We start from the raw sequence: 19,473 nt of genomic DNA, 5'->3' as shown, positions 1-19,473 counted from the left end.
CCCAGGAAAGAGTGGCCCTTGGCCCATCACCTTTAACGACAAGCAAAGCTGTGGAGGTGGCGAAGCCAACGCTATTTTCTGCTTTGCAGATATATTCTCCAATGTCACTATCCTCCACTGTGGAGAACGCCAGCGTTGCCACATTATTCTTGAAGTGCATTTTGTAAGCCTGTGTTGATCTGAGCTTGGTTTCATCTTTGTACCAGGACACCTTGATTTCTGGCGCACCACCAATCTGGCATTTTAAGATCAAGGGCTCGCCAACCTTCACCTCCACACGGTCCAGGTGCGTGACAAAATAGGGTGGTTCTAGGGAAGGAGAGAGCATGGTGAGCAGAGACAGAGCATCACTGGGGTGCCTTAGGGGGATCGGGGTGATGTGTACCTAAGATGGATACAAGGCTGTGGCAAACATCCCCACCCGCCTCATTTGCCACCTCACAGGTGTATTCGCCTTCATCACTCTTGGTGCTGTTGAAGATTTCAAGAATGCCAGATTTGTCAGTAGTTGTAACACTGCAACGTGGAGACTGAGCGATGGGCGTGCCATTTCTTTTCCAGGTGACAGAGATGGGAGGGGTGCCTGTGTAGCTGCTTTCCAGCACAATGGACTTCCCCTGCTCCACACTGAAATCACTTAATTTCTTCACAAAGACTGCAGGCTCTGTGGGGAGGCATAGATCGATAGTGAGAGGGACAGATGTGGCAGGGCTGCAGGCAGAGCGTGAAGGAAGAGACCTGTGCATACACGCACACACACAAACACACCTTTCACAAAGAGTTGGGTTGTGCATGAGGCACTGCCAGCATCATTTGTGACCATGCAGGCATAGTCCCCGCTCTGGCCTGGCTCCACATTGTAGAGCTGCAGCTGTGCCACAGACTCGTCCAGAGAGATGAAGCAGTTGCTGTCTGGCACCAGCTCCCTGATGCCTCGGAACCAGGTCACTTTGAAGGGAGTACTACCCTTGATGTAGCTGGTGAATGTCACACTTGATCCGGGCAAAACTTCCTGGGGATCAGGTGTCTTCACAAAAGAAGGTGGTTCTAAGGATCATGCAAAGAAGTGAAGAGGAGAAAGATGTTAATAGGAAAGTCTGTGGGGAAGGAAAACTGAAAGAGGTTTGAGTCCAAAAAAAGAGAGAAAGAGGGAGGGAACATAAAGAAAAAAAAAGAAAAAGAAAAAAAAAGAAGCCATGGGAAACCAGAGGAAAGAAAGAAAAGAGGGAAGAATTTTGTTGAAGGGGCTGTAGTATCCTTCCACTGACCTTGTACAGTCAAGAAGGCACTGCATTCATCAGATCCGGCCACATTGGCTGCCACACAGGTGTACGGCCCTGTATCTGTGACATCCAGGGCATTCAGCTTCAAAGCACAAACATTATCCAAGAATGAGATTTCATATTTTTCTCCGCTAACAATCTCATTTCCATCCTGAAACCAGGCCACAGATATGGGGGATGTGCCTGACACTTTGCACTCCAGAAGCACTGAGGATCCCAGTACCCCATTTGTTTCCTTTAGTTTTCTTGAGAATGAAGGACGAACAAGACGATCTAAGTAGGACAGGACAGAAGAACAGCAAGAAAAGTGTTGAGGTTTTTTAACGGGGTAGGAAAAGGGGAAAAAAAAGCTTCCTTTAAAGAGAAGCGTGAACAACAGAGACATAGAGCTGACCTGAAACATCAACGGAAGTAGTGCAACTGCTGTCCCCCACCTCATTGTGCACCTCAAAAGTATACAGGCCCCTGTCACCCCTGTCTGCAGAAAAGACTTTCAAAGTGGATATATTGTTGAAAAAGGTAATCTGGTATTTGCGGTCACTCCTTAGTTCTCTGCCGTCTTTGTACCACTTAGTGATAAGTTCAGGTGTTCCTCCTACTTTGCACTCCAAGGTAAAAGGATTGCCAGCCATTACTGTGATTGGCTCTGTCTTCTCTAAGATGACTGCCGGTTCTGAAATAGGAAGGGAGGGGTCAGTGTGTCATGAGGAAATCTACCCACAAACCAGTGAGCACAGGATAGAAGCAGAAAACAAAGGCTGGTAGTCGCAATTGAGCAAGTTGTAAGATATAGTACCTGTGAAGCAGGCTATACCCACCTAGGACTTGTAAAAAGGCAGAGCACTCCCGCATACCAGCATCATTTTTGATCTGGCAGATGTACTTCCCAACATCAGCTCCCACTGCACTGGCAATCTCAAGAGTTGCAATGTTGTCCATAAACCACATTTGGACATTTTCACTCTCTCTAATAACTTCTCCCTTGTCCTTGAGCCAGACAACAGAAATTGGTGGGGATCCTTCCACCACTGCCTGCAGGGCTGTTGGCTCCCCGATGAATATTGCAGTGTCACTCAGCTTCTTGGCAAAGCGTGGGGGTTCTGATGGCAAAAACAAGGAGGCAGAGGAGGGTTAATCTTGCATGCCTGCTTGGAAGAGAGACAGCCAGGAGATCAAGAAAAGAGAGTGGTGATGCTGTTGATTCTTTAGCATACAAACCTTTGAATTTCACTGGACAGGTACACGTGTCGCTTCCCACTTCATTCATAGCTTTGCACTGATATTCTCCAGTATCTTGAGATTCCAGGTTGAGAATATGAAGACTGGCAATGGAGTGCTTTGCTGTCACCTTGAACTTCTTGCTGCTCCTGACCTGCCTCCGATCCTTGAACCAAGCCACCTCAAAGGGTGGAGTGCCTGCTATCTCACACTGAAGGATAACATCTGAGCCTTTAAGTGTGTCCACAGGGCTCGGCACCTTGCTAAAGACAGGTGGTTCTATAAAAGAAGAATCACATCACAATGTGTGAGCCTGCTTCCCTGGGTGGGTTTCTGGATAGTAGCAGCAGGCAACATATTCAGGAAGGGGGCCTACACTTATTCTTGTAAGCCCATATTTAGCTTCCAAATATGTGGCCTCACCTCTAAAAAATGCTGAGCTCCCGGCATCTCTCAGCAAGCCATCCCAGCTCTCAGAGTCCCAAGGGCAGAAAATGTGACACTTCTGCACCTGTTTGGAGTCAGTGCCCAGTGCCCCTCCCCAAAATCCACTCTCCTCTCTCTCCAGGACCACATTCCAGCTTTCCCTGCCTCGTTCTAGTCATGAAAGCTATCATCAGTAAGGCTCAGCAACAAGCCTCCTCTTCCGTCTTAAATTTCATTCCTGCCAGGATCACAGTATATAAAGAGGAGGCAGAGGGATGGTTGCAAAGTATGCCCAGCTCCCTCACCATGGCTGGTGCTCCATCTAGTCTGTGCTTCCCTTGTGACTTGACAAGCTTGCCTTATTCATCTCCTAATTGACTGAAATGGGGAAACAAGGGAATGGCTGCACAGTGCTGGACACCCACCACTATTTCCTGCCTGGTCTCCACAGCTTAAACACAGCAGCGTTTGACTGTGAGAGCAGCTGGAGAGACACTGCCCCAGCAGCCACCAACTGCCATAGCAGCAGCTCCCTGTCCAGGGGGATGGGCAGCTGGGAGTGGGCCCAGAAGCCAGGGATTCAGGTGGTGTGTGGATCCATGCTGCTAACCTTTCACTGTGACTGAAGCACTGCAGCTGGCTGTGCCGGCAGAGTTATGGGCTTCACATATGTAATCACCGGCATCTTCAGTGTTGGCACCCAAGATGGTTAGCGTTGCCATGGAGTCTACAAAGGACATGTGGAGCCTGTCGCTCGCCTGGAGTGCCTGATCATTTTTGTACCATGTGATTCTGATCTCTGGCGTGCCACTGATTTTACATTCAAGTTGAACTGTGTCTCCCTGCTTCACGAACCGCAAAGCTTCTGGCTTCTTGATGAACTTGGGAGGTTCTGCAGAACAGAAGAAGTATGTAGGGAGTGACAGTATACTTGCTTGCCATGTGAAATCTTCAGTGCTGAGCAAGAGTTATGGGGAGCACAAGAGTATCGGGGCACAAGAAAGTAAGCTTGCTACAGCAGCTGGCTGTCGCCCCAACCAGAGTTTTCTCTCAAGGAAAGACGCAAGAAGGAGAAAAGAAGGCAAAGACAACAACTAAAACTATGTTCTGCAAACTCAGGAGCCTGCTGTATCAGACAATTGGAGCTGTAAAAAACACATGAAGGACAATTGCTCCACCCAGGGGAAATTTTGCTCTTACCTTCGAGGAGTGAAAATATCCCCAGGCCAGCATGAAGGATTTGACAAGCCCTTCACCCCCAGGAGCAGCAGAAACACGGTAGGGAGAGTTTCACTTGCTTACACACCTTTAAAGCGTATTTCTGCACGAAGAACTTAAGTGATTCATAGTCTAGATTAAACAGCAATTTACAACTCCAATTGAAATCTTTAGCAAATTTGAAAGAGTAACTAATGCTGGCCTACAAATGCAAGGTAATTTTATTTACTGTATCACCATTTTCCATATAATAATTGCTATGTGTGAATACCACTGTGACTGTAGTTTAAGCACTAATGACAGAGTAAAAAGCAGGGTGAGCGCAACTCTCCATACAAACAGCTGCACAAAGGGACCTTTCCCTTTGGAGATTTTGCAGGCGCACAAGGCTTCTACTGTCATACAGTATGCTAGAAGAAGGTCAACACATGATGTAAGTCTGCCATCTGGAAAGCTACTTTCTGTATATTTCCAAACTGAAAAGGGTGGAAGATGAGACTCAGTAACAAAGAGGTCTCTTTGCCCAAGAGAAAGAAAACACACCAATGAAGGTGACTTAATACCTTTGACACTGAGTTGGGCTGAGCAAAAGTCTTTCCCAGCTTCGTTACTAGCTTGGCAAGTATATTGGCCAGAGTCTCCTTTACCCACTCTGAGCACTCGAAGGTGAGCTGTGTTGGCTACAAAAGTAATATTGAAGTTTCCTCCAGTTCGGATCTCCCGACCATCCTTGGACCAGGTGATGTGCATTGGCTGGGCTCCAGTAACATGGCATTCAAAGTCAGCACTTTCTCCAAAAGGCACATCAATAGATTCTGGTTTGGTGTCAAAGACAGGTGCTTGCTTGGGTTCTAGAAACACAAGAAAACATTTTAATACTCATAACTCAAGCAAATGCTAATCCGACACACAGATACAATTGCATGCAGGAAATGGGAAGGGGGAGCCTGTAATCCAGGCAGAATTTTTGTTAGCCAACACACCTGCCACTGTGAGCCGAGCACTTGAGGTGGCAGTGCCCACAGCGTTGGTGGCTGTGCAGGAGTACTGCCCGGTATGATTCAACTCAGTTCGCACCAGCTGCAGCACTGCAACATTATCTACAAAGGATGTGTGCACGTTGTGGTCATCACTTAGCAGCACACCATCTTTATGCCAAGTCACAGTAATGGGCTCTGAGCCATTGAGCCGACACATAAGTTTAAGGGGTAAACCAACAGGGTGCTCGATGTCCTTTAATTTTCTTGCAAAGGAAGGTGGTCGTTTGCGCTCTAGAAGAAAGCAAGTAAAGGATAAATATGCCCCAGGAAGCAATTTTTTTATAGTTTTGCAAGAGCAAAAGAATTTGTAGTAAGCTAATATAAAATCATCACCTTGAACTGTTAAGAGAGCCTTTGTAGATGCAGTTCCTACACTGTTTTCTGCCTTGCAGGTATATTCTCCACTGTCATTGCTAACCACTTTGTTGAAAATTAGTGTAGCAACATTGTCTTTAAAGAACACTTTGTACTCAGGAGTAGACCTGAGTTTTGTGTCACCTTTATACCAAGACACAGTGATTTCTGGTGTTCCAGCAACGTGACATTGCAATGTTGTATAATCCCCGACTGACACCTCAAGAGGTTCCAAGTGTGTAACAAAATAGGGAGGTTCTAAAAAAGAGAAGCAATTAGATAGGCTCATTATAGTGCCAGGCCTTGGAAAGCATACACTTGGAAGAACAGGCAAGAAAAAGAAGTAAAGGGAGCACACACCTAGGGTAGACACTACAGCCTCACAAACATCTCTTCCTGCCTCATTTTCAACATGGCAGGTATATTCTCCTGCATCTTCTTTGGTGCTGTCAACTATTTCCAGGATGCAGGATTTCTCTGTGGTGGTGATGCTACACTTCTGAGATTGAGAGATGGTGTAGCCGTTCTTCTTCCATGTCACAGAGATGGGGAGGCTGCCTGTGTAAGTGCCCTCCAAGATGATGGGCTTGCCAGGCTCCACATACTGATCGCTCAGTTTCTTCACAAAGACAGCTGGCTCTAATGAAGGATAAGAAGTCACAAATATTGAGCACAGCATGAGAAATGGAAGGAAGGAAACAATATTTTAAGGTAAATAGAGAGACACAATTTTTACAAACCTTTTACTGTAAGGTGTGTTGTACAATTTGCCCTGCCAGCATCATTTGTCACTAGACAAGTGTACTCTCCACTTTGGAGAGGAGTTACATCAAATAATTCAAGCTCCACGATGGAGTCCTCCAAGTAGATATTGCATTTGTCCCCTGGCACAAGCTCATTGGCCCCTTTAAACCAGTTCACCTTAAAAGGAGGGGTTCCTCTGATAACACATGTAAAAGTGATGCTTGTGCCTGGCAAGACATCCAGAGGCTCTGGTGTCCTCTCAAAAGAAGGTGGTTCTAAACACACAAGAGAAAAAGAGAGATCAAACAGGTTGCTAGAGCATAACCCTGGCATTTCCACATACCTTGTGAAAGCAGAGAACAAAATCTTTATTTTCCGGTAAGTAATTTCCCCTGAGTATATTTACAAAAGACCAAAGGCAATTTCAAGAGAGAAAGAGAAAAGAATAGCTCAGAGAGCTTCCTGACCCCCCGTATACTGACCTTGTACGGTCAATACAGCACTGCATTCATCTGAACCAGCTATGTTGGTAGCTTTGCAGGTGTAAGTTCCAGTATCTGAGTTGCTCAGTGAATTCACTTCTAAAACACATAGGTTATCTGAAAAGGAGATTTGGTGTTTTTCCCCATTGACTAACTTATGTCCATTTTGGAACCAGGCAACAGAAATAGGAGGTGAACCCGACACTTTGCATTCCAGCAATGCTGAGGAACCCAGGACACAAGGGGTTTCCTTTAGTTTTCTTGTGAAAGAAGGAGGAATGATTCGATCTGCATAACAAAACATAATAAATCCATAGTTAGAGAAAAAAGGAGGGAAGGAATGGAAGAGAGGAAAGAGAACATGACCAAAAGAAAGTTTTTGTAAAAGATAGAAGACAAGCAACCCAACCAACCTAAAACATCAACCGATGCTGTGCAACTGCTTTTCCCCACGTCATTCTGCACTGCGAAAGTGTACAATCCACCATCTTCCTTTTCTGCATCCATAATTTTAAGTGTAGATACTTTATTGACGAAAGTAATTCTGTATTTTTGGCTGCTGGTCAGCTCTTTGCCATCCTTGAACCACCCAGTGGAAAGCTCTGGTGTGCCTGCCACTTTGCACTCCAAAGTACAGGCGTCTCCTATAGTAACTCTCATTGGCTCTGCTTTCTCTACAATGACTGCAGGCTCTGGAAGGAGAGATGGGTAACATGTATGGTGAAAATAGGATTTGATTGGTACTACCTCTAAGTATTATAGCACTCTGAGATGGGGCTTACACATTTGATATTAAGGATACCACCATTTGTTGGGTCAGGGAATTTTTTCAGCTCTGATTTTTCCACCCTTTATTCTACCCTAAAATGGGGATTTCAGATGCTCTCCAAAATGAAGTAAAAATACTTTTAAATTCCTCGGAGAGAAATGCAATTGTCTGTCCCTCTCCAAGCAGGTGTGAGCAGAAGACACAACTTAGAAATCCAGTCACCCATCACAGTGTAGAGGGCTGTGGTTCCTTTCACCCCTATCCCTGGACAACTGGAAATAGGGAACCTGACTACTGCTTCCTGGGGACACAAGGGTTCTCTGTTTTGATTGTTTTGAACCCAGTAGCATAAGCAAAGCATACAGCTGACAGTAAATAGCCAAGTTCCTAACTTTAAAAAAATCTCTTATGAACTTGTGCTTTTTACCAACCTAAAATAGTTAAGGTAGCCATGCACTCGCGACTTCCAGCATCATTTGTGATCTGACAGATGTATTTTCCAGCACTGCTTGTCTCTGTGCGCACAAGTTGTAAAGTTGCAATATTTTCTATAAATGTGATCTTCGTGTTCTCGCTTTCTCTAATAATTTCCTCTTTGTCTTTAAGCCACTGCACAGAAATTGGCGGGGAGCCCTCCACTCTTGCTTGTAACTCCACTGGTTCACCAACCACAACAGTCATGCTGTTTATTTTAGTCAAGAATTTTGGTGGTTCTGAAGAAGAAATATGTAGTTATAATAACAACTCACAGTGTTTATGTAAAGAAGAGCAATGCAGTGCCATTGGGAGCACTGTAGAAGGCATACATGCCAATACTTTACCTTTCAGCTTCACAGTGCAAAAGCAAGTGTCACTTCCTACGTCGTTCTGTGCTTTGCACTGATATTCGCCAACATCTGCAGCTTCAACATTAAGAATGCGAACACTTGTATGGTAGTTTTTGGCTGTAACTTTGTACTTCTTACTACTGCGGATTTGTCTCCTGTCTTTGTACCAGGTAACGTCAAATGGTGGTGTTCCTGAAATCTCACATTCCAGGCTAACCTCAGTTCCTCTCAGCATGTCTACTGGAGAGGGCTTCCTGCTAAAGACAGGAGGTTCTAACAAAGGAAGAAAGGAACATTTTTAGAAAGGAGTCTGGAGTTATTTGACCAAAACCAGTTTACTAATGCCAGCTTCTACACAACAAGATTGCTGAGAAAATCGACAGAATGGGCAAGGACTTTCCTCATTTTCTGGGCACATCATGAAATGATCTTGCAGGTATGCGAGCATTCAGAGCTCTTAGCTCCTCTATAGAAAAGGTAAACAGAGGGGTGACCCTTGGCAGAGAGGGTACAGGCCTCATTTAGCAGGTCTCAAATACAGAGTGTAAAGCTGACACTGATCAGTTTGGGTCTGCTATTTTTCTTCACATTTCAGCTCCTTGATATAACAATTCCCACTGTGATCTGTCTTGGACATTGACAATCATAGAACTAGGGAACACCTAGCTTAGGACTCATCTGCATTGAGAATAACCTCTCTTGTTCAGGCCCTGGCAGAGGGGGTGAGGGGGTATCAAGAAACAAATATGACATGAAGAAAAAGGCAGTCCTGAAAAAAGAAATTAATCTCACCATCCTGTGGATTTCCAAGGGATAAAACCACCAGGGAGCAATAGGATGTAGTCAGAGAACACGAGGGTGGCTAACCTTTCACTGTGACCTTGGTGCTACAGCTGGCCTTGCCGGCGGGGTTGTGAGCTTCACAGATGTAGTCACCGCTCTCATCAGTACTGAGGTGATTCATTTCAAGCACAGCCACGGAGTCAATGAATGATGTCCGGAATTTTTCACTGGCAACAATTTCATGGTCATTTCTGAACCACACTACTTTCATCTCTGGAGATCCACTTACTTTGCACTCAAGCCGGGCTGAGTCACCCTGCTTGACTACTTTCGCCGCCTCTAGCTTCTTAGCAAACTTGGGTGGTTCTAAAAAACCAGAAAAGTGGGGTCAGGAAGGTATGAATCAATACTGGAAAGAAAAGAGGAGGGAAAGAGCCAAACAACTGTGGGTTGCTAACACAGGGTGGGGAATTCACTTGGCAGAGTATCAAAGATCACTGAGGTGTGTTTGGGAAAGAGGAAAGAAAAGAAATAGACAAGAAGACTGCAACACAACAAGAACGAGTGCACACCTGTTACCATCAATGTTGTAGTGCAAGAGTCACTGCCAACGTCATTTGAAACGTGGCAAGTGTAGTGCCCACTCCTAGAAGCATCCACTGAATAGAGGGTTAAGAACCCAGTTGACCCTTCAATCCCAATGAAACAAGTTGGACCAGATACAAGTTCTAAGTCTTCTTTGAACCACTTTACTGTAAAGGGTGGTGTTCCTTTTAGCGTGGCCTTAAACTCCACTGTGGAATCTGGGATGGCTTGCTGGCTTTCAGGTTTTACTAAGAAGCTTGGTGGCTCTGCAGTTTTTAAGACAAAGAAATATTCAGTTACTTCAGAAATGTCTAAGAATGAAGAAAATTAGTGAGGTAAGCATGAAGACCAAGTTTTCAGCATTAATATTAAGAGTTATAAGAGTGTTGTGTTAGCATAAGATTTAAGATATTTTCCCAGCATCTATCACAAATAAGAAGTAGTAAGAGTTTCAAACCTTTCACAGTCAGGACAGCACTGCAAGAATCATTCCCGGCAACATTAAAGACACTGCATGTGTAATTTGCACTGTCTGCCAGTTCTAGATTAGCAATCTCGAGTGACACAGTGTTCTCATGGCACAGGCTTCTATATTTTGCACTGTCAGTTATTTCTTTGCCATCCTTAAACCATTTTGCAGTAATGGGGAGTGATCCAGAAACTTTGCACTCCATTTGGATAGAAGATCCCAGAATGGTATCCTTTTTGGTTAGCTTTTTGATAAATGCAGGAGGAATTGATTGATCTGCCCAACACAAAAAATGGCAAAAACACACTGGTTACTTTCTTGCCTATCTTTCACAAACAGAGGTTATAATTTTTTCATTCCCTCCCTGCTGGATTGGCGAATTTGCCAAATGACAATACAAACCTAGCACAGTCAGAACAGCTTCACAGGTGCTACTTCCGAAGTCATTTTCAACCTTAAAACTGTATGTACCGCTATCCTCCTTTGATACAGGTTCGATCCTGAAACTGGCCACGTTGTTTTCAAAGCTCATTGTGTAGTATCTACTGGGCAGGAGCTGTTTGCCATCTTTGTACCATCTTATTCGGAGCTCTGGTGTTCCAGCCACAGTACACTCCAAAGTCACAGGGTCTCTTTCAGTGACTTTAAGTGATTTAGCCTTTTCTATGATTTGTGCAGGCTCTGAGGTATAAAGTGTATAAAAATGGCAGTTAGCTACACAGATAAAGGACTGACTTTCCAAGTACTCATCAAGGATGAGCTTCAAGGGTCACACCTTGTACACACCTTGTACAAAAAGCAAAGCAAAGCACTTCTCCACGCCAGACTCATTCTTTGCCTGGCAGGTGTATCTCCCTCTGTGGCTGAGATCAACATTGGTAAGCTTCAGTGCGGCCACGCTGTTCTCAAAGGTAATATGATGGTGCTCATCGTCTTCTAGTATTTTCTCATCTTTTATCCATGACACAAATAAGGGTTGAGCGCCTGCTACAACGCACTGGAAGACTGCAGTTCCTTTCAAAATGCTAGTGATGTTCTCCAGCTTCTTGACAAAGGACGGTGGTTCTGTGGTGTGAGGTTTTGTTCATTGTTTGGAAGAGAAGTCATGAAAAGGGAAGAGGGGAAAGAGAGATCATATAGAGTCATCCTAGTCACTACAGTTTAGCTAGGGGATGTAATGTTTGCATTATCCTTCCTAGAGGACTGACCTTTCAAGCTGAGCCTTGTGCTGCAAGAACAGCTCCCGCCTTCATTTGATATAATACACTGATATTCACCAACGTCTGCAACATCACAGTTAGTCACATTAAGAGTAAATACTGATTCTTTGGTGGAGATGGCATATTTCTTGCTGCTGAACATCTCCTTGTTGTTCTTCAGCCACTTCACCTCAAATGGAGGAGTACCAGTCACCTCACACTCAAGTGTGGCCTCCAAACCCTTCACTACCTCGGTGGGTCTCAACTCTCGAACAAATGTTGGAGGCTCTACAAAGAGGAATGAGGGAGAAGTAGATAGTAATGTTGAACGGTTTGGAGGGGAGAAGTAGTCTCCCCTGCGCCATCACCCCAGCTATGCAGCATGATAAAAAGATGTTCAAAACCAACCTTTTACTTTCAGCTCGATGCTGCAGCTCTCACTACCTGCATCATTGTGGGCTTCACACACATAAATCCCACTATCTGACACGCTGGCTTGAGTGACTTTCAAAGTGGCTAAACCGTCTACGAAGGAGATGCCATACTTAGCTTGGTCAGTCACTTCATTCCCATCCAGGTACCATGTGATGTGGATCTCTGGTGTGCCTACTACCTGGCACTCAAAAGTGGTGGACTGTCCTTCACGCAAAGCTACTACAGAAGTTGGCATCTGAATAAATCTGGGAGGCTCTAGAAGGTGGACAGAAAAAAATGGGGCTTTATAATATTCAAGGTGATTTAAAGAAATACAAGGGTTTCCTACTCCTTCCCCCCAAATTTCACAGAAAAATCAGAGCCACAAAGGTGAGAAGAACATTGGGTTGCACACCTTTTACAAACAGAGCTGCTTTGCAAGTTGCAGTCCCCACATCATTGCTTATTTGACAAGTGTAGTTCCCGGAGTCAGATGTCCTAGCTGAGAATAGCTCCAGTACACTAGATGTGTCGTCCTTCCAGACAGATCGATTGGCACCAGAGAGGAGCTCCTGGCTGTCTTTAAACCACTTTATCTGCAGAGGAGTAGAGCCTTTCACCAGTGCTTTGAACTGAACCCTAGAATTGGGTACAACCTCTTGGGACTGGGGTTTTTCCACAAAATATGGTGGTTCTATAACAGGTAAAAAGGAAGAAAGAGGATTACTCTGAGACAAGGGAATTCGAAATTTTGAATGAGACACCTAACAGAAGAGAAAGGAGGAGTTCAAACCTTTGACTGTTAAGAACCCGCTGCATTGGTTGCTTCCTGCCTTATTTGTCGCTTCACAGGTGTAAGAGCCACTGTCTGTGCCTTCCAGTTTATTGATTTCTAGAAATGCGGTGTTATCATGGAAAGAATATTTGTGCTTTTCACTTGCTGTTAATTCTTGGCCGTCCTTGTACCACTGGATACTTATAGGATGTGAACCAGACACTATGCATTCCAGGTGGACAAAAGACCCCTTAATGCTGTCCATTTTCTTGAGCTTTTTGGTGAATTTAGGTGGTATAATGAGATCTATACAAGACAGAGTAAAAAGAAAAAGCATGAAATTCAACCTTGACTGTGGCAAATGTCAGCTCAGGAGAAAAGATTTTGTATGTAAAAACGATGACGAAAGAGAGACCGTACACACCTAGGACGTTAATACTGGCAGAACAGCTGCTGCTCCCAACGTCATTGTGAACCTCAAAAATGTATTCCCCACTATCTTTCTTTTCTGCATGAAGCACCTTTAGGACTGATACAGTGTCTGTAACACTGATCTTATATTTTGGGCCTAACGTCAGTTCCTTGCCATCTTTGAACCATTTGGCTGTAATATCTTTGGTTCCTGAAAATTTACACTGCAAGGTTGCTGGGTCTCCCTCAGTCACATCTATTGACACGGCCTTGTCCACGATTGTAGCAGGTTCTGTTGTAAAGAAGGAGACAGAATGTTAAGGGCATCTGTGAAAATCACAAGGAAGCTCTCTGAGATCACTGCAAGCTCTCAGGGCAGGACCAACCTTTGACAGTCAGCAGAGCAGAACACCTCTGAATTCCCGCCTCATTTTTAGCCTGACAAAAATATTTCCCATCATGTTTCAGTTCAATAGACCTCACCAGAAGAGTGGCAACATTGTTCACAAAGGTCATTTTGATATTGTTGTCTTCAATCACTTCATCATTGTCTTTCAGCCAGGAGACAGTGATGGGCAAGGAGCCTTTAATAGCAGCCTGAAACACAACCGTGCCCCCTCGAAGGGAACTAATGTTTTCTATCCTCTTCAAGAACTGTGGGGGTTCTGGCAGGAAGAAAGTGGCTTTGTAAGTACGGGTCTGGTGCACGACAGTGTGGCATGGAAACCACACTGGGATAAGAGCATGCTAGGGATGTTCTGCATCTTGCACTAACCTTTCAGTGTGACCTCTGAACTGCAGAGGCAGCTCCCGACATCGTTTGTTACTCTACACTGATACTCGCCAACATCAGAAGCATCAAACCTGAAAATGTGGAGGCTAATCAATGATTTCTCAATGCTTATTCTGTGCTTCTTACTGCTCCGCACGGGTTTATCATCTTTCACCCAAAACACTTCAAAGGGAGGTGTGCCAAGCACCTCGCACTCCAAAACCACATCAGAATCCTTCAAGACTTCCATGGATTGAAACTCCTTGCTAAAATAAGGTGACTCTACAGTGCAAAAGAGAGAGTGCAGTTTGTATTAATCATACTTATGAAGCCTGCAAAACTGCGCTGAGTTTAAAGAGACAAAGTGGGTGGCTGGATGTCACACACACCTTTGATTGTAACAATGCTGCTGCAAATATCTTTTCCAGCATCATTTTTGGCCTCACAAATGTATTCCCCACTGTCTTCAGTCTCAACCTCTGTAAGACGGAGTATTGCCAAGGATTTTGCAAAAGACGTCCTGTATTTGTCACTCTCTTTTAGCTCTCTATCATCCTTGAACCACGTGATTTTAATCTCAGGAGTACCAGTGACTTCACAGGTCAGCTCAGCATATCCACCTTTCTTTACCAGATGGGTTGGCTCTAGCTTCTCCTTGAAGGCAGCAGGTTCTGTGGATTTAAGAAGAGTGTTCAGGACAAAGAAGGTAAGAAAGAGTGCCACTGGGTCAATCCAGCAGCTGAAAGTTTAAAAGAGAGTAAGAACGCAAACCTTTTACAAACAAGTTTGCACTGCATGTTACTGAACCAGCTACATTGGAGACTTTGCAGGTGTATTTTCCTGAGTCTGTTGGTTTGACGGCATAAAGCTCCAAGTAACTTGCTAATGCTTCTGTCATAATGTAGCAGGCTCCTCCTGTCACCAGTTCAGTATCACCTTTAAACCATTTCACCGTCAGTGGTGTTGTGCCTTTAAATGTGCCTTTGAAACGTACAGTTGATGCAGGTAGTACATCTTGGGACTCTGGTTCTACAGTGAAGCTGGGTGGCTCTAGATTGCGTTGAAAGAAAACAGTTGTCAAGAGTAAGACACATGGCCTGCACTTTGGGGAAGAAAACTATTATCACGTGAGAAGTAAAACTCCAAGAAATGTGAAACAAATTGCCAAACCTTTTATAAACAAAGTGCTACTGCTGTCTTTGCTACCAGCAGAGTTTGTGGCTCTGCAAACGTAGACCCCAGCGTCACTTGCATCTAGGTGTTTTATTTCCAAAGATGCAGAGCCTTCTGCAAAGTGTACTGTGTACTTGGCACTTGAAGTGATCTCAGTGTCCTGCTTAAACCAAGACACCGTCATTGGAAGAGAGCCTGAAATTTTGCAGTCTAGGCGGCACGAGGTGCTAATGATGCTGTCGATATTCTTCAGTGGTTTAGTAAAGAAGGGAGGGAGAGTGCGATCTGTTGAGAGTGAAAAAAACGAAAGAAACCAACACATGAGCAAAACAGGCATGCAGTTCTGCTTCTGGCTCTGTTGGGCTCAGAGCAGAGTAGCAAGGCTCTTTGCAAAGAGTCAGTACCAACCTAGCACAGTGAAGCTGGTAGTACAGGAGCTGATGCCCACATCATTTGATATCTCAAAGGTGTATTCGCCACTGTCCTGCATTTCAGTGGCATAAAACTTGAGCTGGGCAATGTTATTTTTAAAGCTGATCCTATATTTTTTGCTGGCAGGTAGTGGCCTTCCATCCTTGAACCATTTGGTTTTTAGCTCTGGAGTGCCTGTGACAGTGTACTCCAAAATGGCTGGTTCCCCTGCTGTTACCTGGATGATTTCAGCTTTTTCAATGATTTTGGCAGGTTCTACAACAGAATTAAACAACTGGTGTTAAGGACAAAAGGAAACTGTTCTTCCTCTCAGGTGAGAGACAATGTGGGAGTCACAGCACTACTCCACTGACCTTTCACTGCTAGTTCACCAAAGCAGGACTGACTGCCTGCATCATTCTCAGCCACGCAGGTGTATTTGCCACCAGAGCTCAGCTGGACACCAGTAATTTGCAGTGTTGCTAGACCGTGTTCAAATGTCACTCTCACTTTGTTATCATCCTGAATAACGTCTTTGCCCTTCATCCACATCACAGAAATAGGCTCTGACCCTTTCACCACAGCCTGTAATGTAACGCTATCTCCAGCCAGAGCTGTCACATTTTCGATTTTCTTAACAAAAGACGGTGGTTCTGGTTCAAAGAAAAGAGACGAGAAGAAATACTCATTTGGTGCCACACCATCCCATTAAATCTGCTGCTTACAGACAGTTGTATGAGACAGTATATGCAGTACATGGCACAATTCAGCTAAAGAGCAGGCAAGGAGAAGAGCTGCATTCCCCAGCTGGGAGCTAATGCACGGCCCTTTAAGCTTAACATCTTTCAAATTCACAGGTTTGACGCCACATAAGAGTTAAGATATACACAGCACTTTAAGAGAATAAGAAGATACTCTCCCTCCCCACCCTCCCTAGCCACCCACAAATCTGAAGAAAAGACATTTTAAGAAATAAGAGGTTCTTGCCAATCCCTTCAGTAAGTGAAGTTTTCTCTTTCTCACTGACCTTTCAAGATGTACGTTGCACTGCATATGCATTTCCCAACTTCGTTAGCTACCACACACTCGTATTCACCGACATCCGCACTGTTAAATGAGGACACCTCTAGAGAAATAACATTTTTCTGAGAGGTCAACCTGTATTTTTTACTACTGCGAATCTGTTTCTTGTCTTTGTACCAGCTAATCTCAAACGGTCCAGTGCCAGCAATCTCACACTGAAGAACGGTGTTTGTTCCCTTCACTACCTCTGCTGGTTCAAGTGTTCGGATGAAAGACGGAGGTTCTATAAAAGCAGCGAGAAAGAATTAGTCAACCAAGAAAAAAAAAAAAAAGAAAAAAGGGAATATTTTTCTCAAGAATGGACTGGCAGCAGCAAGAACAGACCTTTGACAACTACTTCGGTGGTGCAGCTGTCACTTCCAACCTCATTTACAGCTTCACATGAGTAGCTCCCACTGTCATCAACTTTCATCTCCAAAATATCTAACACAGCCACAGAATTGACAAAGGACATCCTGTGTGTGTTGCTTTCACGAACTTCCTTATTGTTCTTGAACCAAGTAACCTGGATTTCAGGAGACCCTTTGATTTTGCACTGAAGGCGTGCAGAGTCGCCTGGGGTCAGTAAATAAGATGGATCGACCTTCTTCACAAAGGATGGTGGTTCTAGAAATGGGAAGGAATGGGAAGGAAAGGGAAGAAAGGGGAAGAAAGGGAAAAAAAGGGGAAGAAAAGGGAAAAGGGGAAACGGAAATGAGAAAAGGAAAGAAGGCTGAAATACATGGCTTTGAAAGATTGGTTTCTAGTGCAAGAATAAAGCATGACTTCAGAAAAGATCAACATAATCTTGGCTGAGCTGCAATTCTTGTGGTTTCTCTTGTCCTCTCCATCCATCTCTCCCCTGCATGCAGGAGCAATTCTTGGATCTGGCTGGTGAAAGAAATATTGAAGCAACACACAGAGCACCCGAAGGCAGCAGGGGAAACAAGCAAGAAGTGAGTGGACCTGATGGCAGGTCTAAAAAGAGTTCACAGTGTGATTTGAGCCCAAATAAGTCTTTTGTCTGAAAAAGAAGAAATGGGAACCCAAGAAGAGCAAAGGTAAAGGGGGCATGGGACTATCTTACCTCTGACTGTGACGCTGGCAGAAGAGGAGCTGCTTCCTGCCTCGTTTGAGGCAGTGCACACATAATGGCCTGAATCCTTGAGCTTAGCCAGAGGAATCTCAAGTGAGGCTATTTTGTCTTCAAAGAAAATCTTATAATCTTTGCCTGGGGGGATTTTGTTTCCATCCTTTGTCCACCCTACTGTTACTTTCCTGTCTTCGTCTACCTGACATTCAAGACGTATTTTTTTATTGACTGCTGACTGCACTGACTGCAAAACTTTAATGAAGTGGGGTTTGTCTATAATGACCATTTCAGCCTGGCAAATGTCAGCCCCAAACTTGTTGGAAGCTTTGCAAGTGTAAACCCCTCTGTCACTGGTGGTGAGAAGGGAAATTTCTAACACGTGTTTATTTTCCACTTTGGAGATCTTGTGGTGGTCCGAAGGTGAAATGGTCGTGCCATCTTTCTGCCAGGCGACGTCGATGACTGGAGTGCCCGAAACAGTACACAGGAACTTGGCACTTTTGCCCACAAAAGTAGTGATAGATTCAGGTCTGGTAAGAAACGTTGGCGGAAATGCTTCTGCAAAACAAAGGGGTTCAATGTTATCCAGAGGTGAGGACCAGAACTTATGCTCTTTCTCCACATTTGCCAGGGACAGAGAGCAAGAGGGGCCAGTTTGTCACTGGACACTCTTAAGCAAAAGAAGCCAGCAGTGAAGGATGTAAGAGGTATTAAAGATGATGAATTTTGGCTTTTGTTTTTGTACTTCTTGGGTCTGTATATTGCTCCAGAGCTTGAAGGCATTTTGAATCTCTGGAACAACGTACAAACTAAAGGAAAATAAACCAAACCCCAGAACTTCCTCCCCCAAGACTGACGTGTTTGCGCACCATTCCCTCAAGATGGACAAGTTTGCATGCATTTCACAGTTTGTGCATCTTTCTTTAGTCTCTAGCATCTGTCACTTAGCAAAGACCACATAAAGACTCCTCCCACAAAGAGAAAAAAAAAACCACTATACACTAAAAGTCCAAAAGATGGTGGGGTTTTTTTTAAAGAAAAAAAAAAGAAGAGAATTGTATAGCTCTCAATACACAAAAAAAGTTTGTAAACTGAAGCAGCTTTAAACCCTCTTTTGTATGTTTAAGAAGATCTATTTCCCCAATCACACAGAGTTCCCCTCTGGCCATGGCACACAGATGTTCAGGTACGCATAGCTGCATAGCCTGCCTCACAAGTATAACTGAAGGATAAACATAGAGTGCTAGGATAATCGCACAGTGATTATTACACCGAAGAAATCAGATTTAAAAGTGTATGTTTTCTTGTTGTCTGAAAGTTAAATACCTTCTTCAAGAATGTATTCACAAACCGACCCCATTTTGTTGACGATCTAGTGCCTCCTGCTCTCTGTTTCCCCCTTCCTTCTTCCCCTCTGAAACTTTTCACACTCAGTCCCTTTTCTAGGTACAGAAAGCATGTAAAATAAGCATTCTCAAAAATTATTCCTTCTCTAAGTTTGTGCCTGCCAAAATGAGGTATGGATTATGTATAACAATGGCAATCAAGAGTGCTACCATAAACATTTGTAAGTATAACAATGAAAGCATTCTAATAAACCAAGATATTTTCTGGAGAAGGAGACGTGCTTGGAAGTCTGTACTTACCAGTGACTGTTAAAAGGGCTGTAGAGCTAACACTGCCATGCTGGTTGGAAGCCTTACAGCTGTACTCTCCATAGTCAACAACCTGAGGCCTTGGGATCTCCAGTGTGGAGAGGTAGTTGGACGTGCGAATGGAATATTTGTCCCCATCGTATATCTCTCGTCCGGCTTTGTACCACTGAAACCTGACATTGGGAGCAGTCTCTACCTCACAGGTAAACTTGGCCACGTGATTTACAGCCACCTCCAGAGGTTTGAGCCTTCTCCTCAGGATTGGTGCAACTGAAATCAGAAGCAGAGAGTAACTCAAAACCCTGCCTGC

The 19,473-nt window shown here is 44.3% G+C and overlaps 1 protein-coding gene across 1 annotated transcript in view; it reads right to left on the bottom strand.

Annotated features, from left to right (window-relative positions):
• The window catches only part of TTN (titin), a 244,263-nt gene that overhangs the window by 169,920 nt on the left and 54,870 nt on the right, over window positions 1–19,473 (bottom strand). Inside the window, exons 46-83 of the mRNA XM_074593977.1 lie at window positions 19,155–19,433; window positions 17,503–18,066; window positions 16,761–17,042; window positions 16,381–16,659; window positions 15,728–16,006; window positions 15,351–15,629; window positions 14,940–15,227; window positions 14,541–14,819; window positions 14,159–14,440; window positions 13,773–14,051; window positions 13,384–13,662; window positions 13,011–13,289; window positions 12,605–12,892; window positions 12,227–12,505; window positions 11,806–12,087; window positions 11,407–11,685; window positions 10,985–11,263; window positions 10,601–10,879; window positions 10,187–10,474; window positions 9,717–9,995; window positions 9,229–9,510; window positions 8,356–8,634; window positions 7,966–8,247; window positions 7,179–7,457; window positions 6,766–7,053; window positions 6,280–6,558; window positions 5,900–6,178; window positions 5,519–5,797; window positions 5,129–5,416; window positions 4,709–4,996; window positions 3,538–3,819; window positions 2,502–2,780; window positions 2,102–2,383; window positions 1,678–1,956; window positions 1,269–1,556; window positions 769–1,047; window positions 386–664; window positions 31–309 (exon numbers count right to left, since the gene is read on the bottom strand). Coding sequence (XP_074450078.1) covers window positions 31–309; window positions 386–664; window positions 769–1,047; window positions 1,269–1,556; window positions 1,678–1,956; window positions 2,102–2,383; window positions 2,502–2,780; window positions 3,538–3,819; window positions 4,709–4,996; window positions 5,129–5,416; window positions 5,519–5,797; window positions 5,900–6,178; window positions 6,280–6,558; window positions 6,766–7,053; window positions 7,179–7,457; window positions 7,966–8,247; window positions 8,356–8,634; window positions 9,229–9,510; window positions 9,717–9,995; window positions 10,187–10,474; window positions 10,601–10,879; window positions 10,985–11,263; window positions 11,407–11,685; window positions 11,806–12,087; window positions 12,227–12,505; window positions 12,605–12,892; window positions 13,011–13,289; window positions 13,384–13,662; window positions 13,773–14,051; window positions 14,159–14,440; window positions 14,541–14,819; window positions 14,940–15,227; window positions 15,351–15,629; window positions 15,728–16,006; window positions 16,381–16,659; window positions 16,761–17,042; window positions 17,503–18,066; window positions 19,155–19,433 — 10,971 coding nt within the window. The remainder of the gene's footprint in view (window positions 1–30; window positions 310–385; window positions 665–768; window positions 1,048–1,268; window positions 1,557–1,677; window positions 1,957–2,101; window positions 2,384–2,501; window positions 2,781–3,537; window positions 3,820–4,708; window positions 4,997–5,128; window positions 5,417–5,518; window positions 5,798–5,899; window positions 6,179–6,279; window positions 6,559–6,765; window positions 7,054–7,178; window positions 7,458–7,965; window positions 8,248–8,355; window positions 8,635–9,228; window positions 9,511–9,716; window positions 9,996–10,186; window positions 10,475–10,600; window positions 10,880–10,984; window positions 11,264–11,406; window positions 11,686–11,805; window positions 12,088–12,226; window positions 12,506–12,604; window positions 12,893–13,010; window positions 13,290–13,383; window positions 13,663–13,772; window positions 14,052–14,158; window positions 14,441–14,540; window positions 14,820–14,939; window positions 15,228–15,350; window positions 15,630–15,727; window positions 16,007–16,380; window positions 16,660–16,760; window positions 17,043–17,502; window positions 18,067–19,154; window positions 19,434–19,473) is intronic.

The sequence above is a fragment of the Larus michahellis genome, chromosome 7, assembly GCF_964199755.1.
Source record: "Larus michahellis chromosome 7, bLarMic1.1, whole genome shotgun sequence".
In the NCBI taxonomy this organism is placed as follows: domain Eukaryota; kingdom Metazoa; phylum Chordata; class Aves; order Charadriiformes; family Laridae; genus Larus; species Larus michahellis.
The sequence above is the reverse complement of the archived record's forward strand: the minus strand, read 5'-3'. Positions and strand labels throughout refer to the sequence as shown.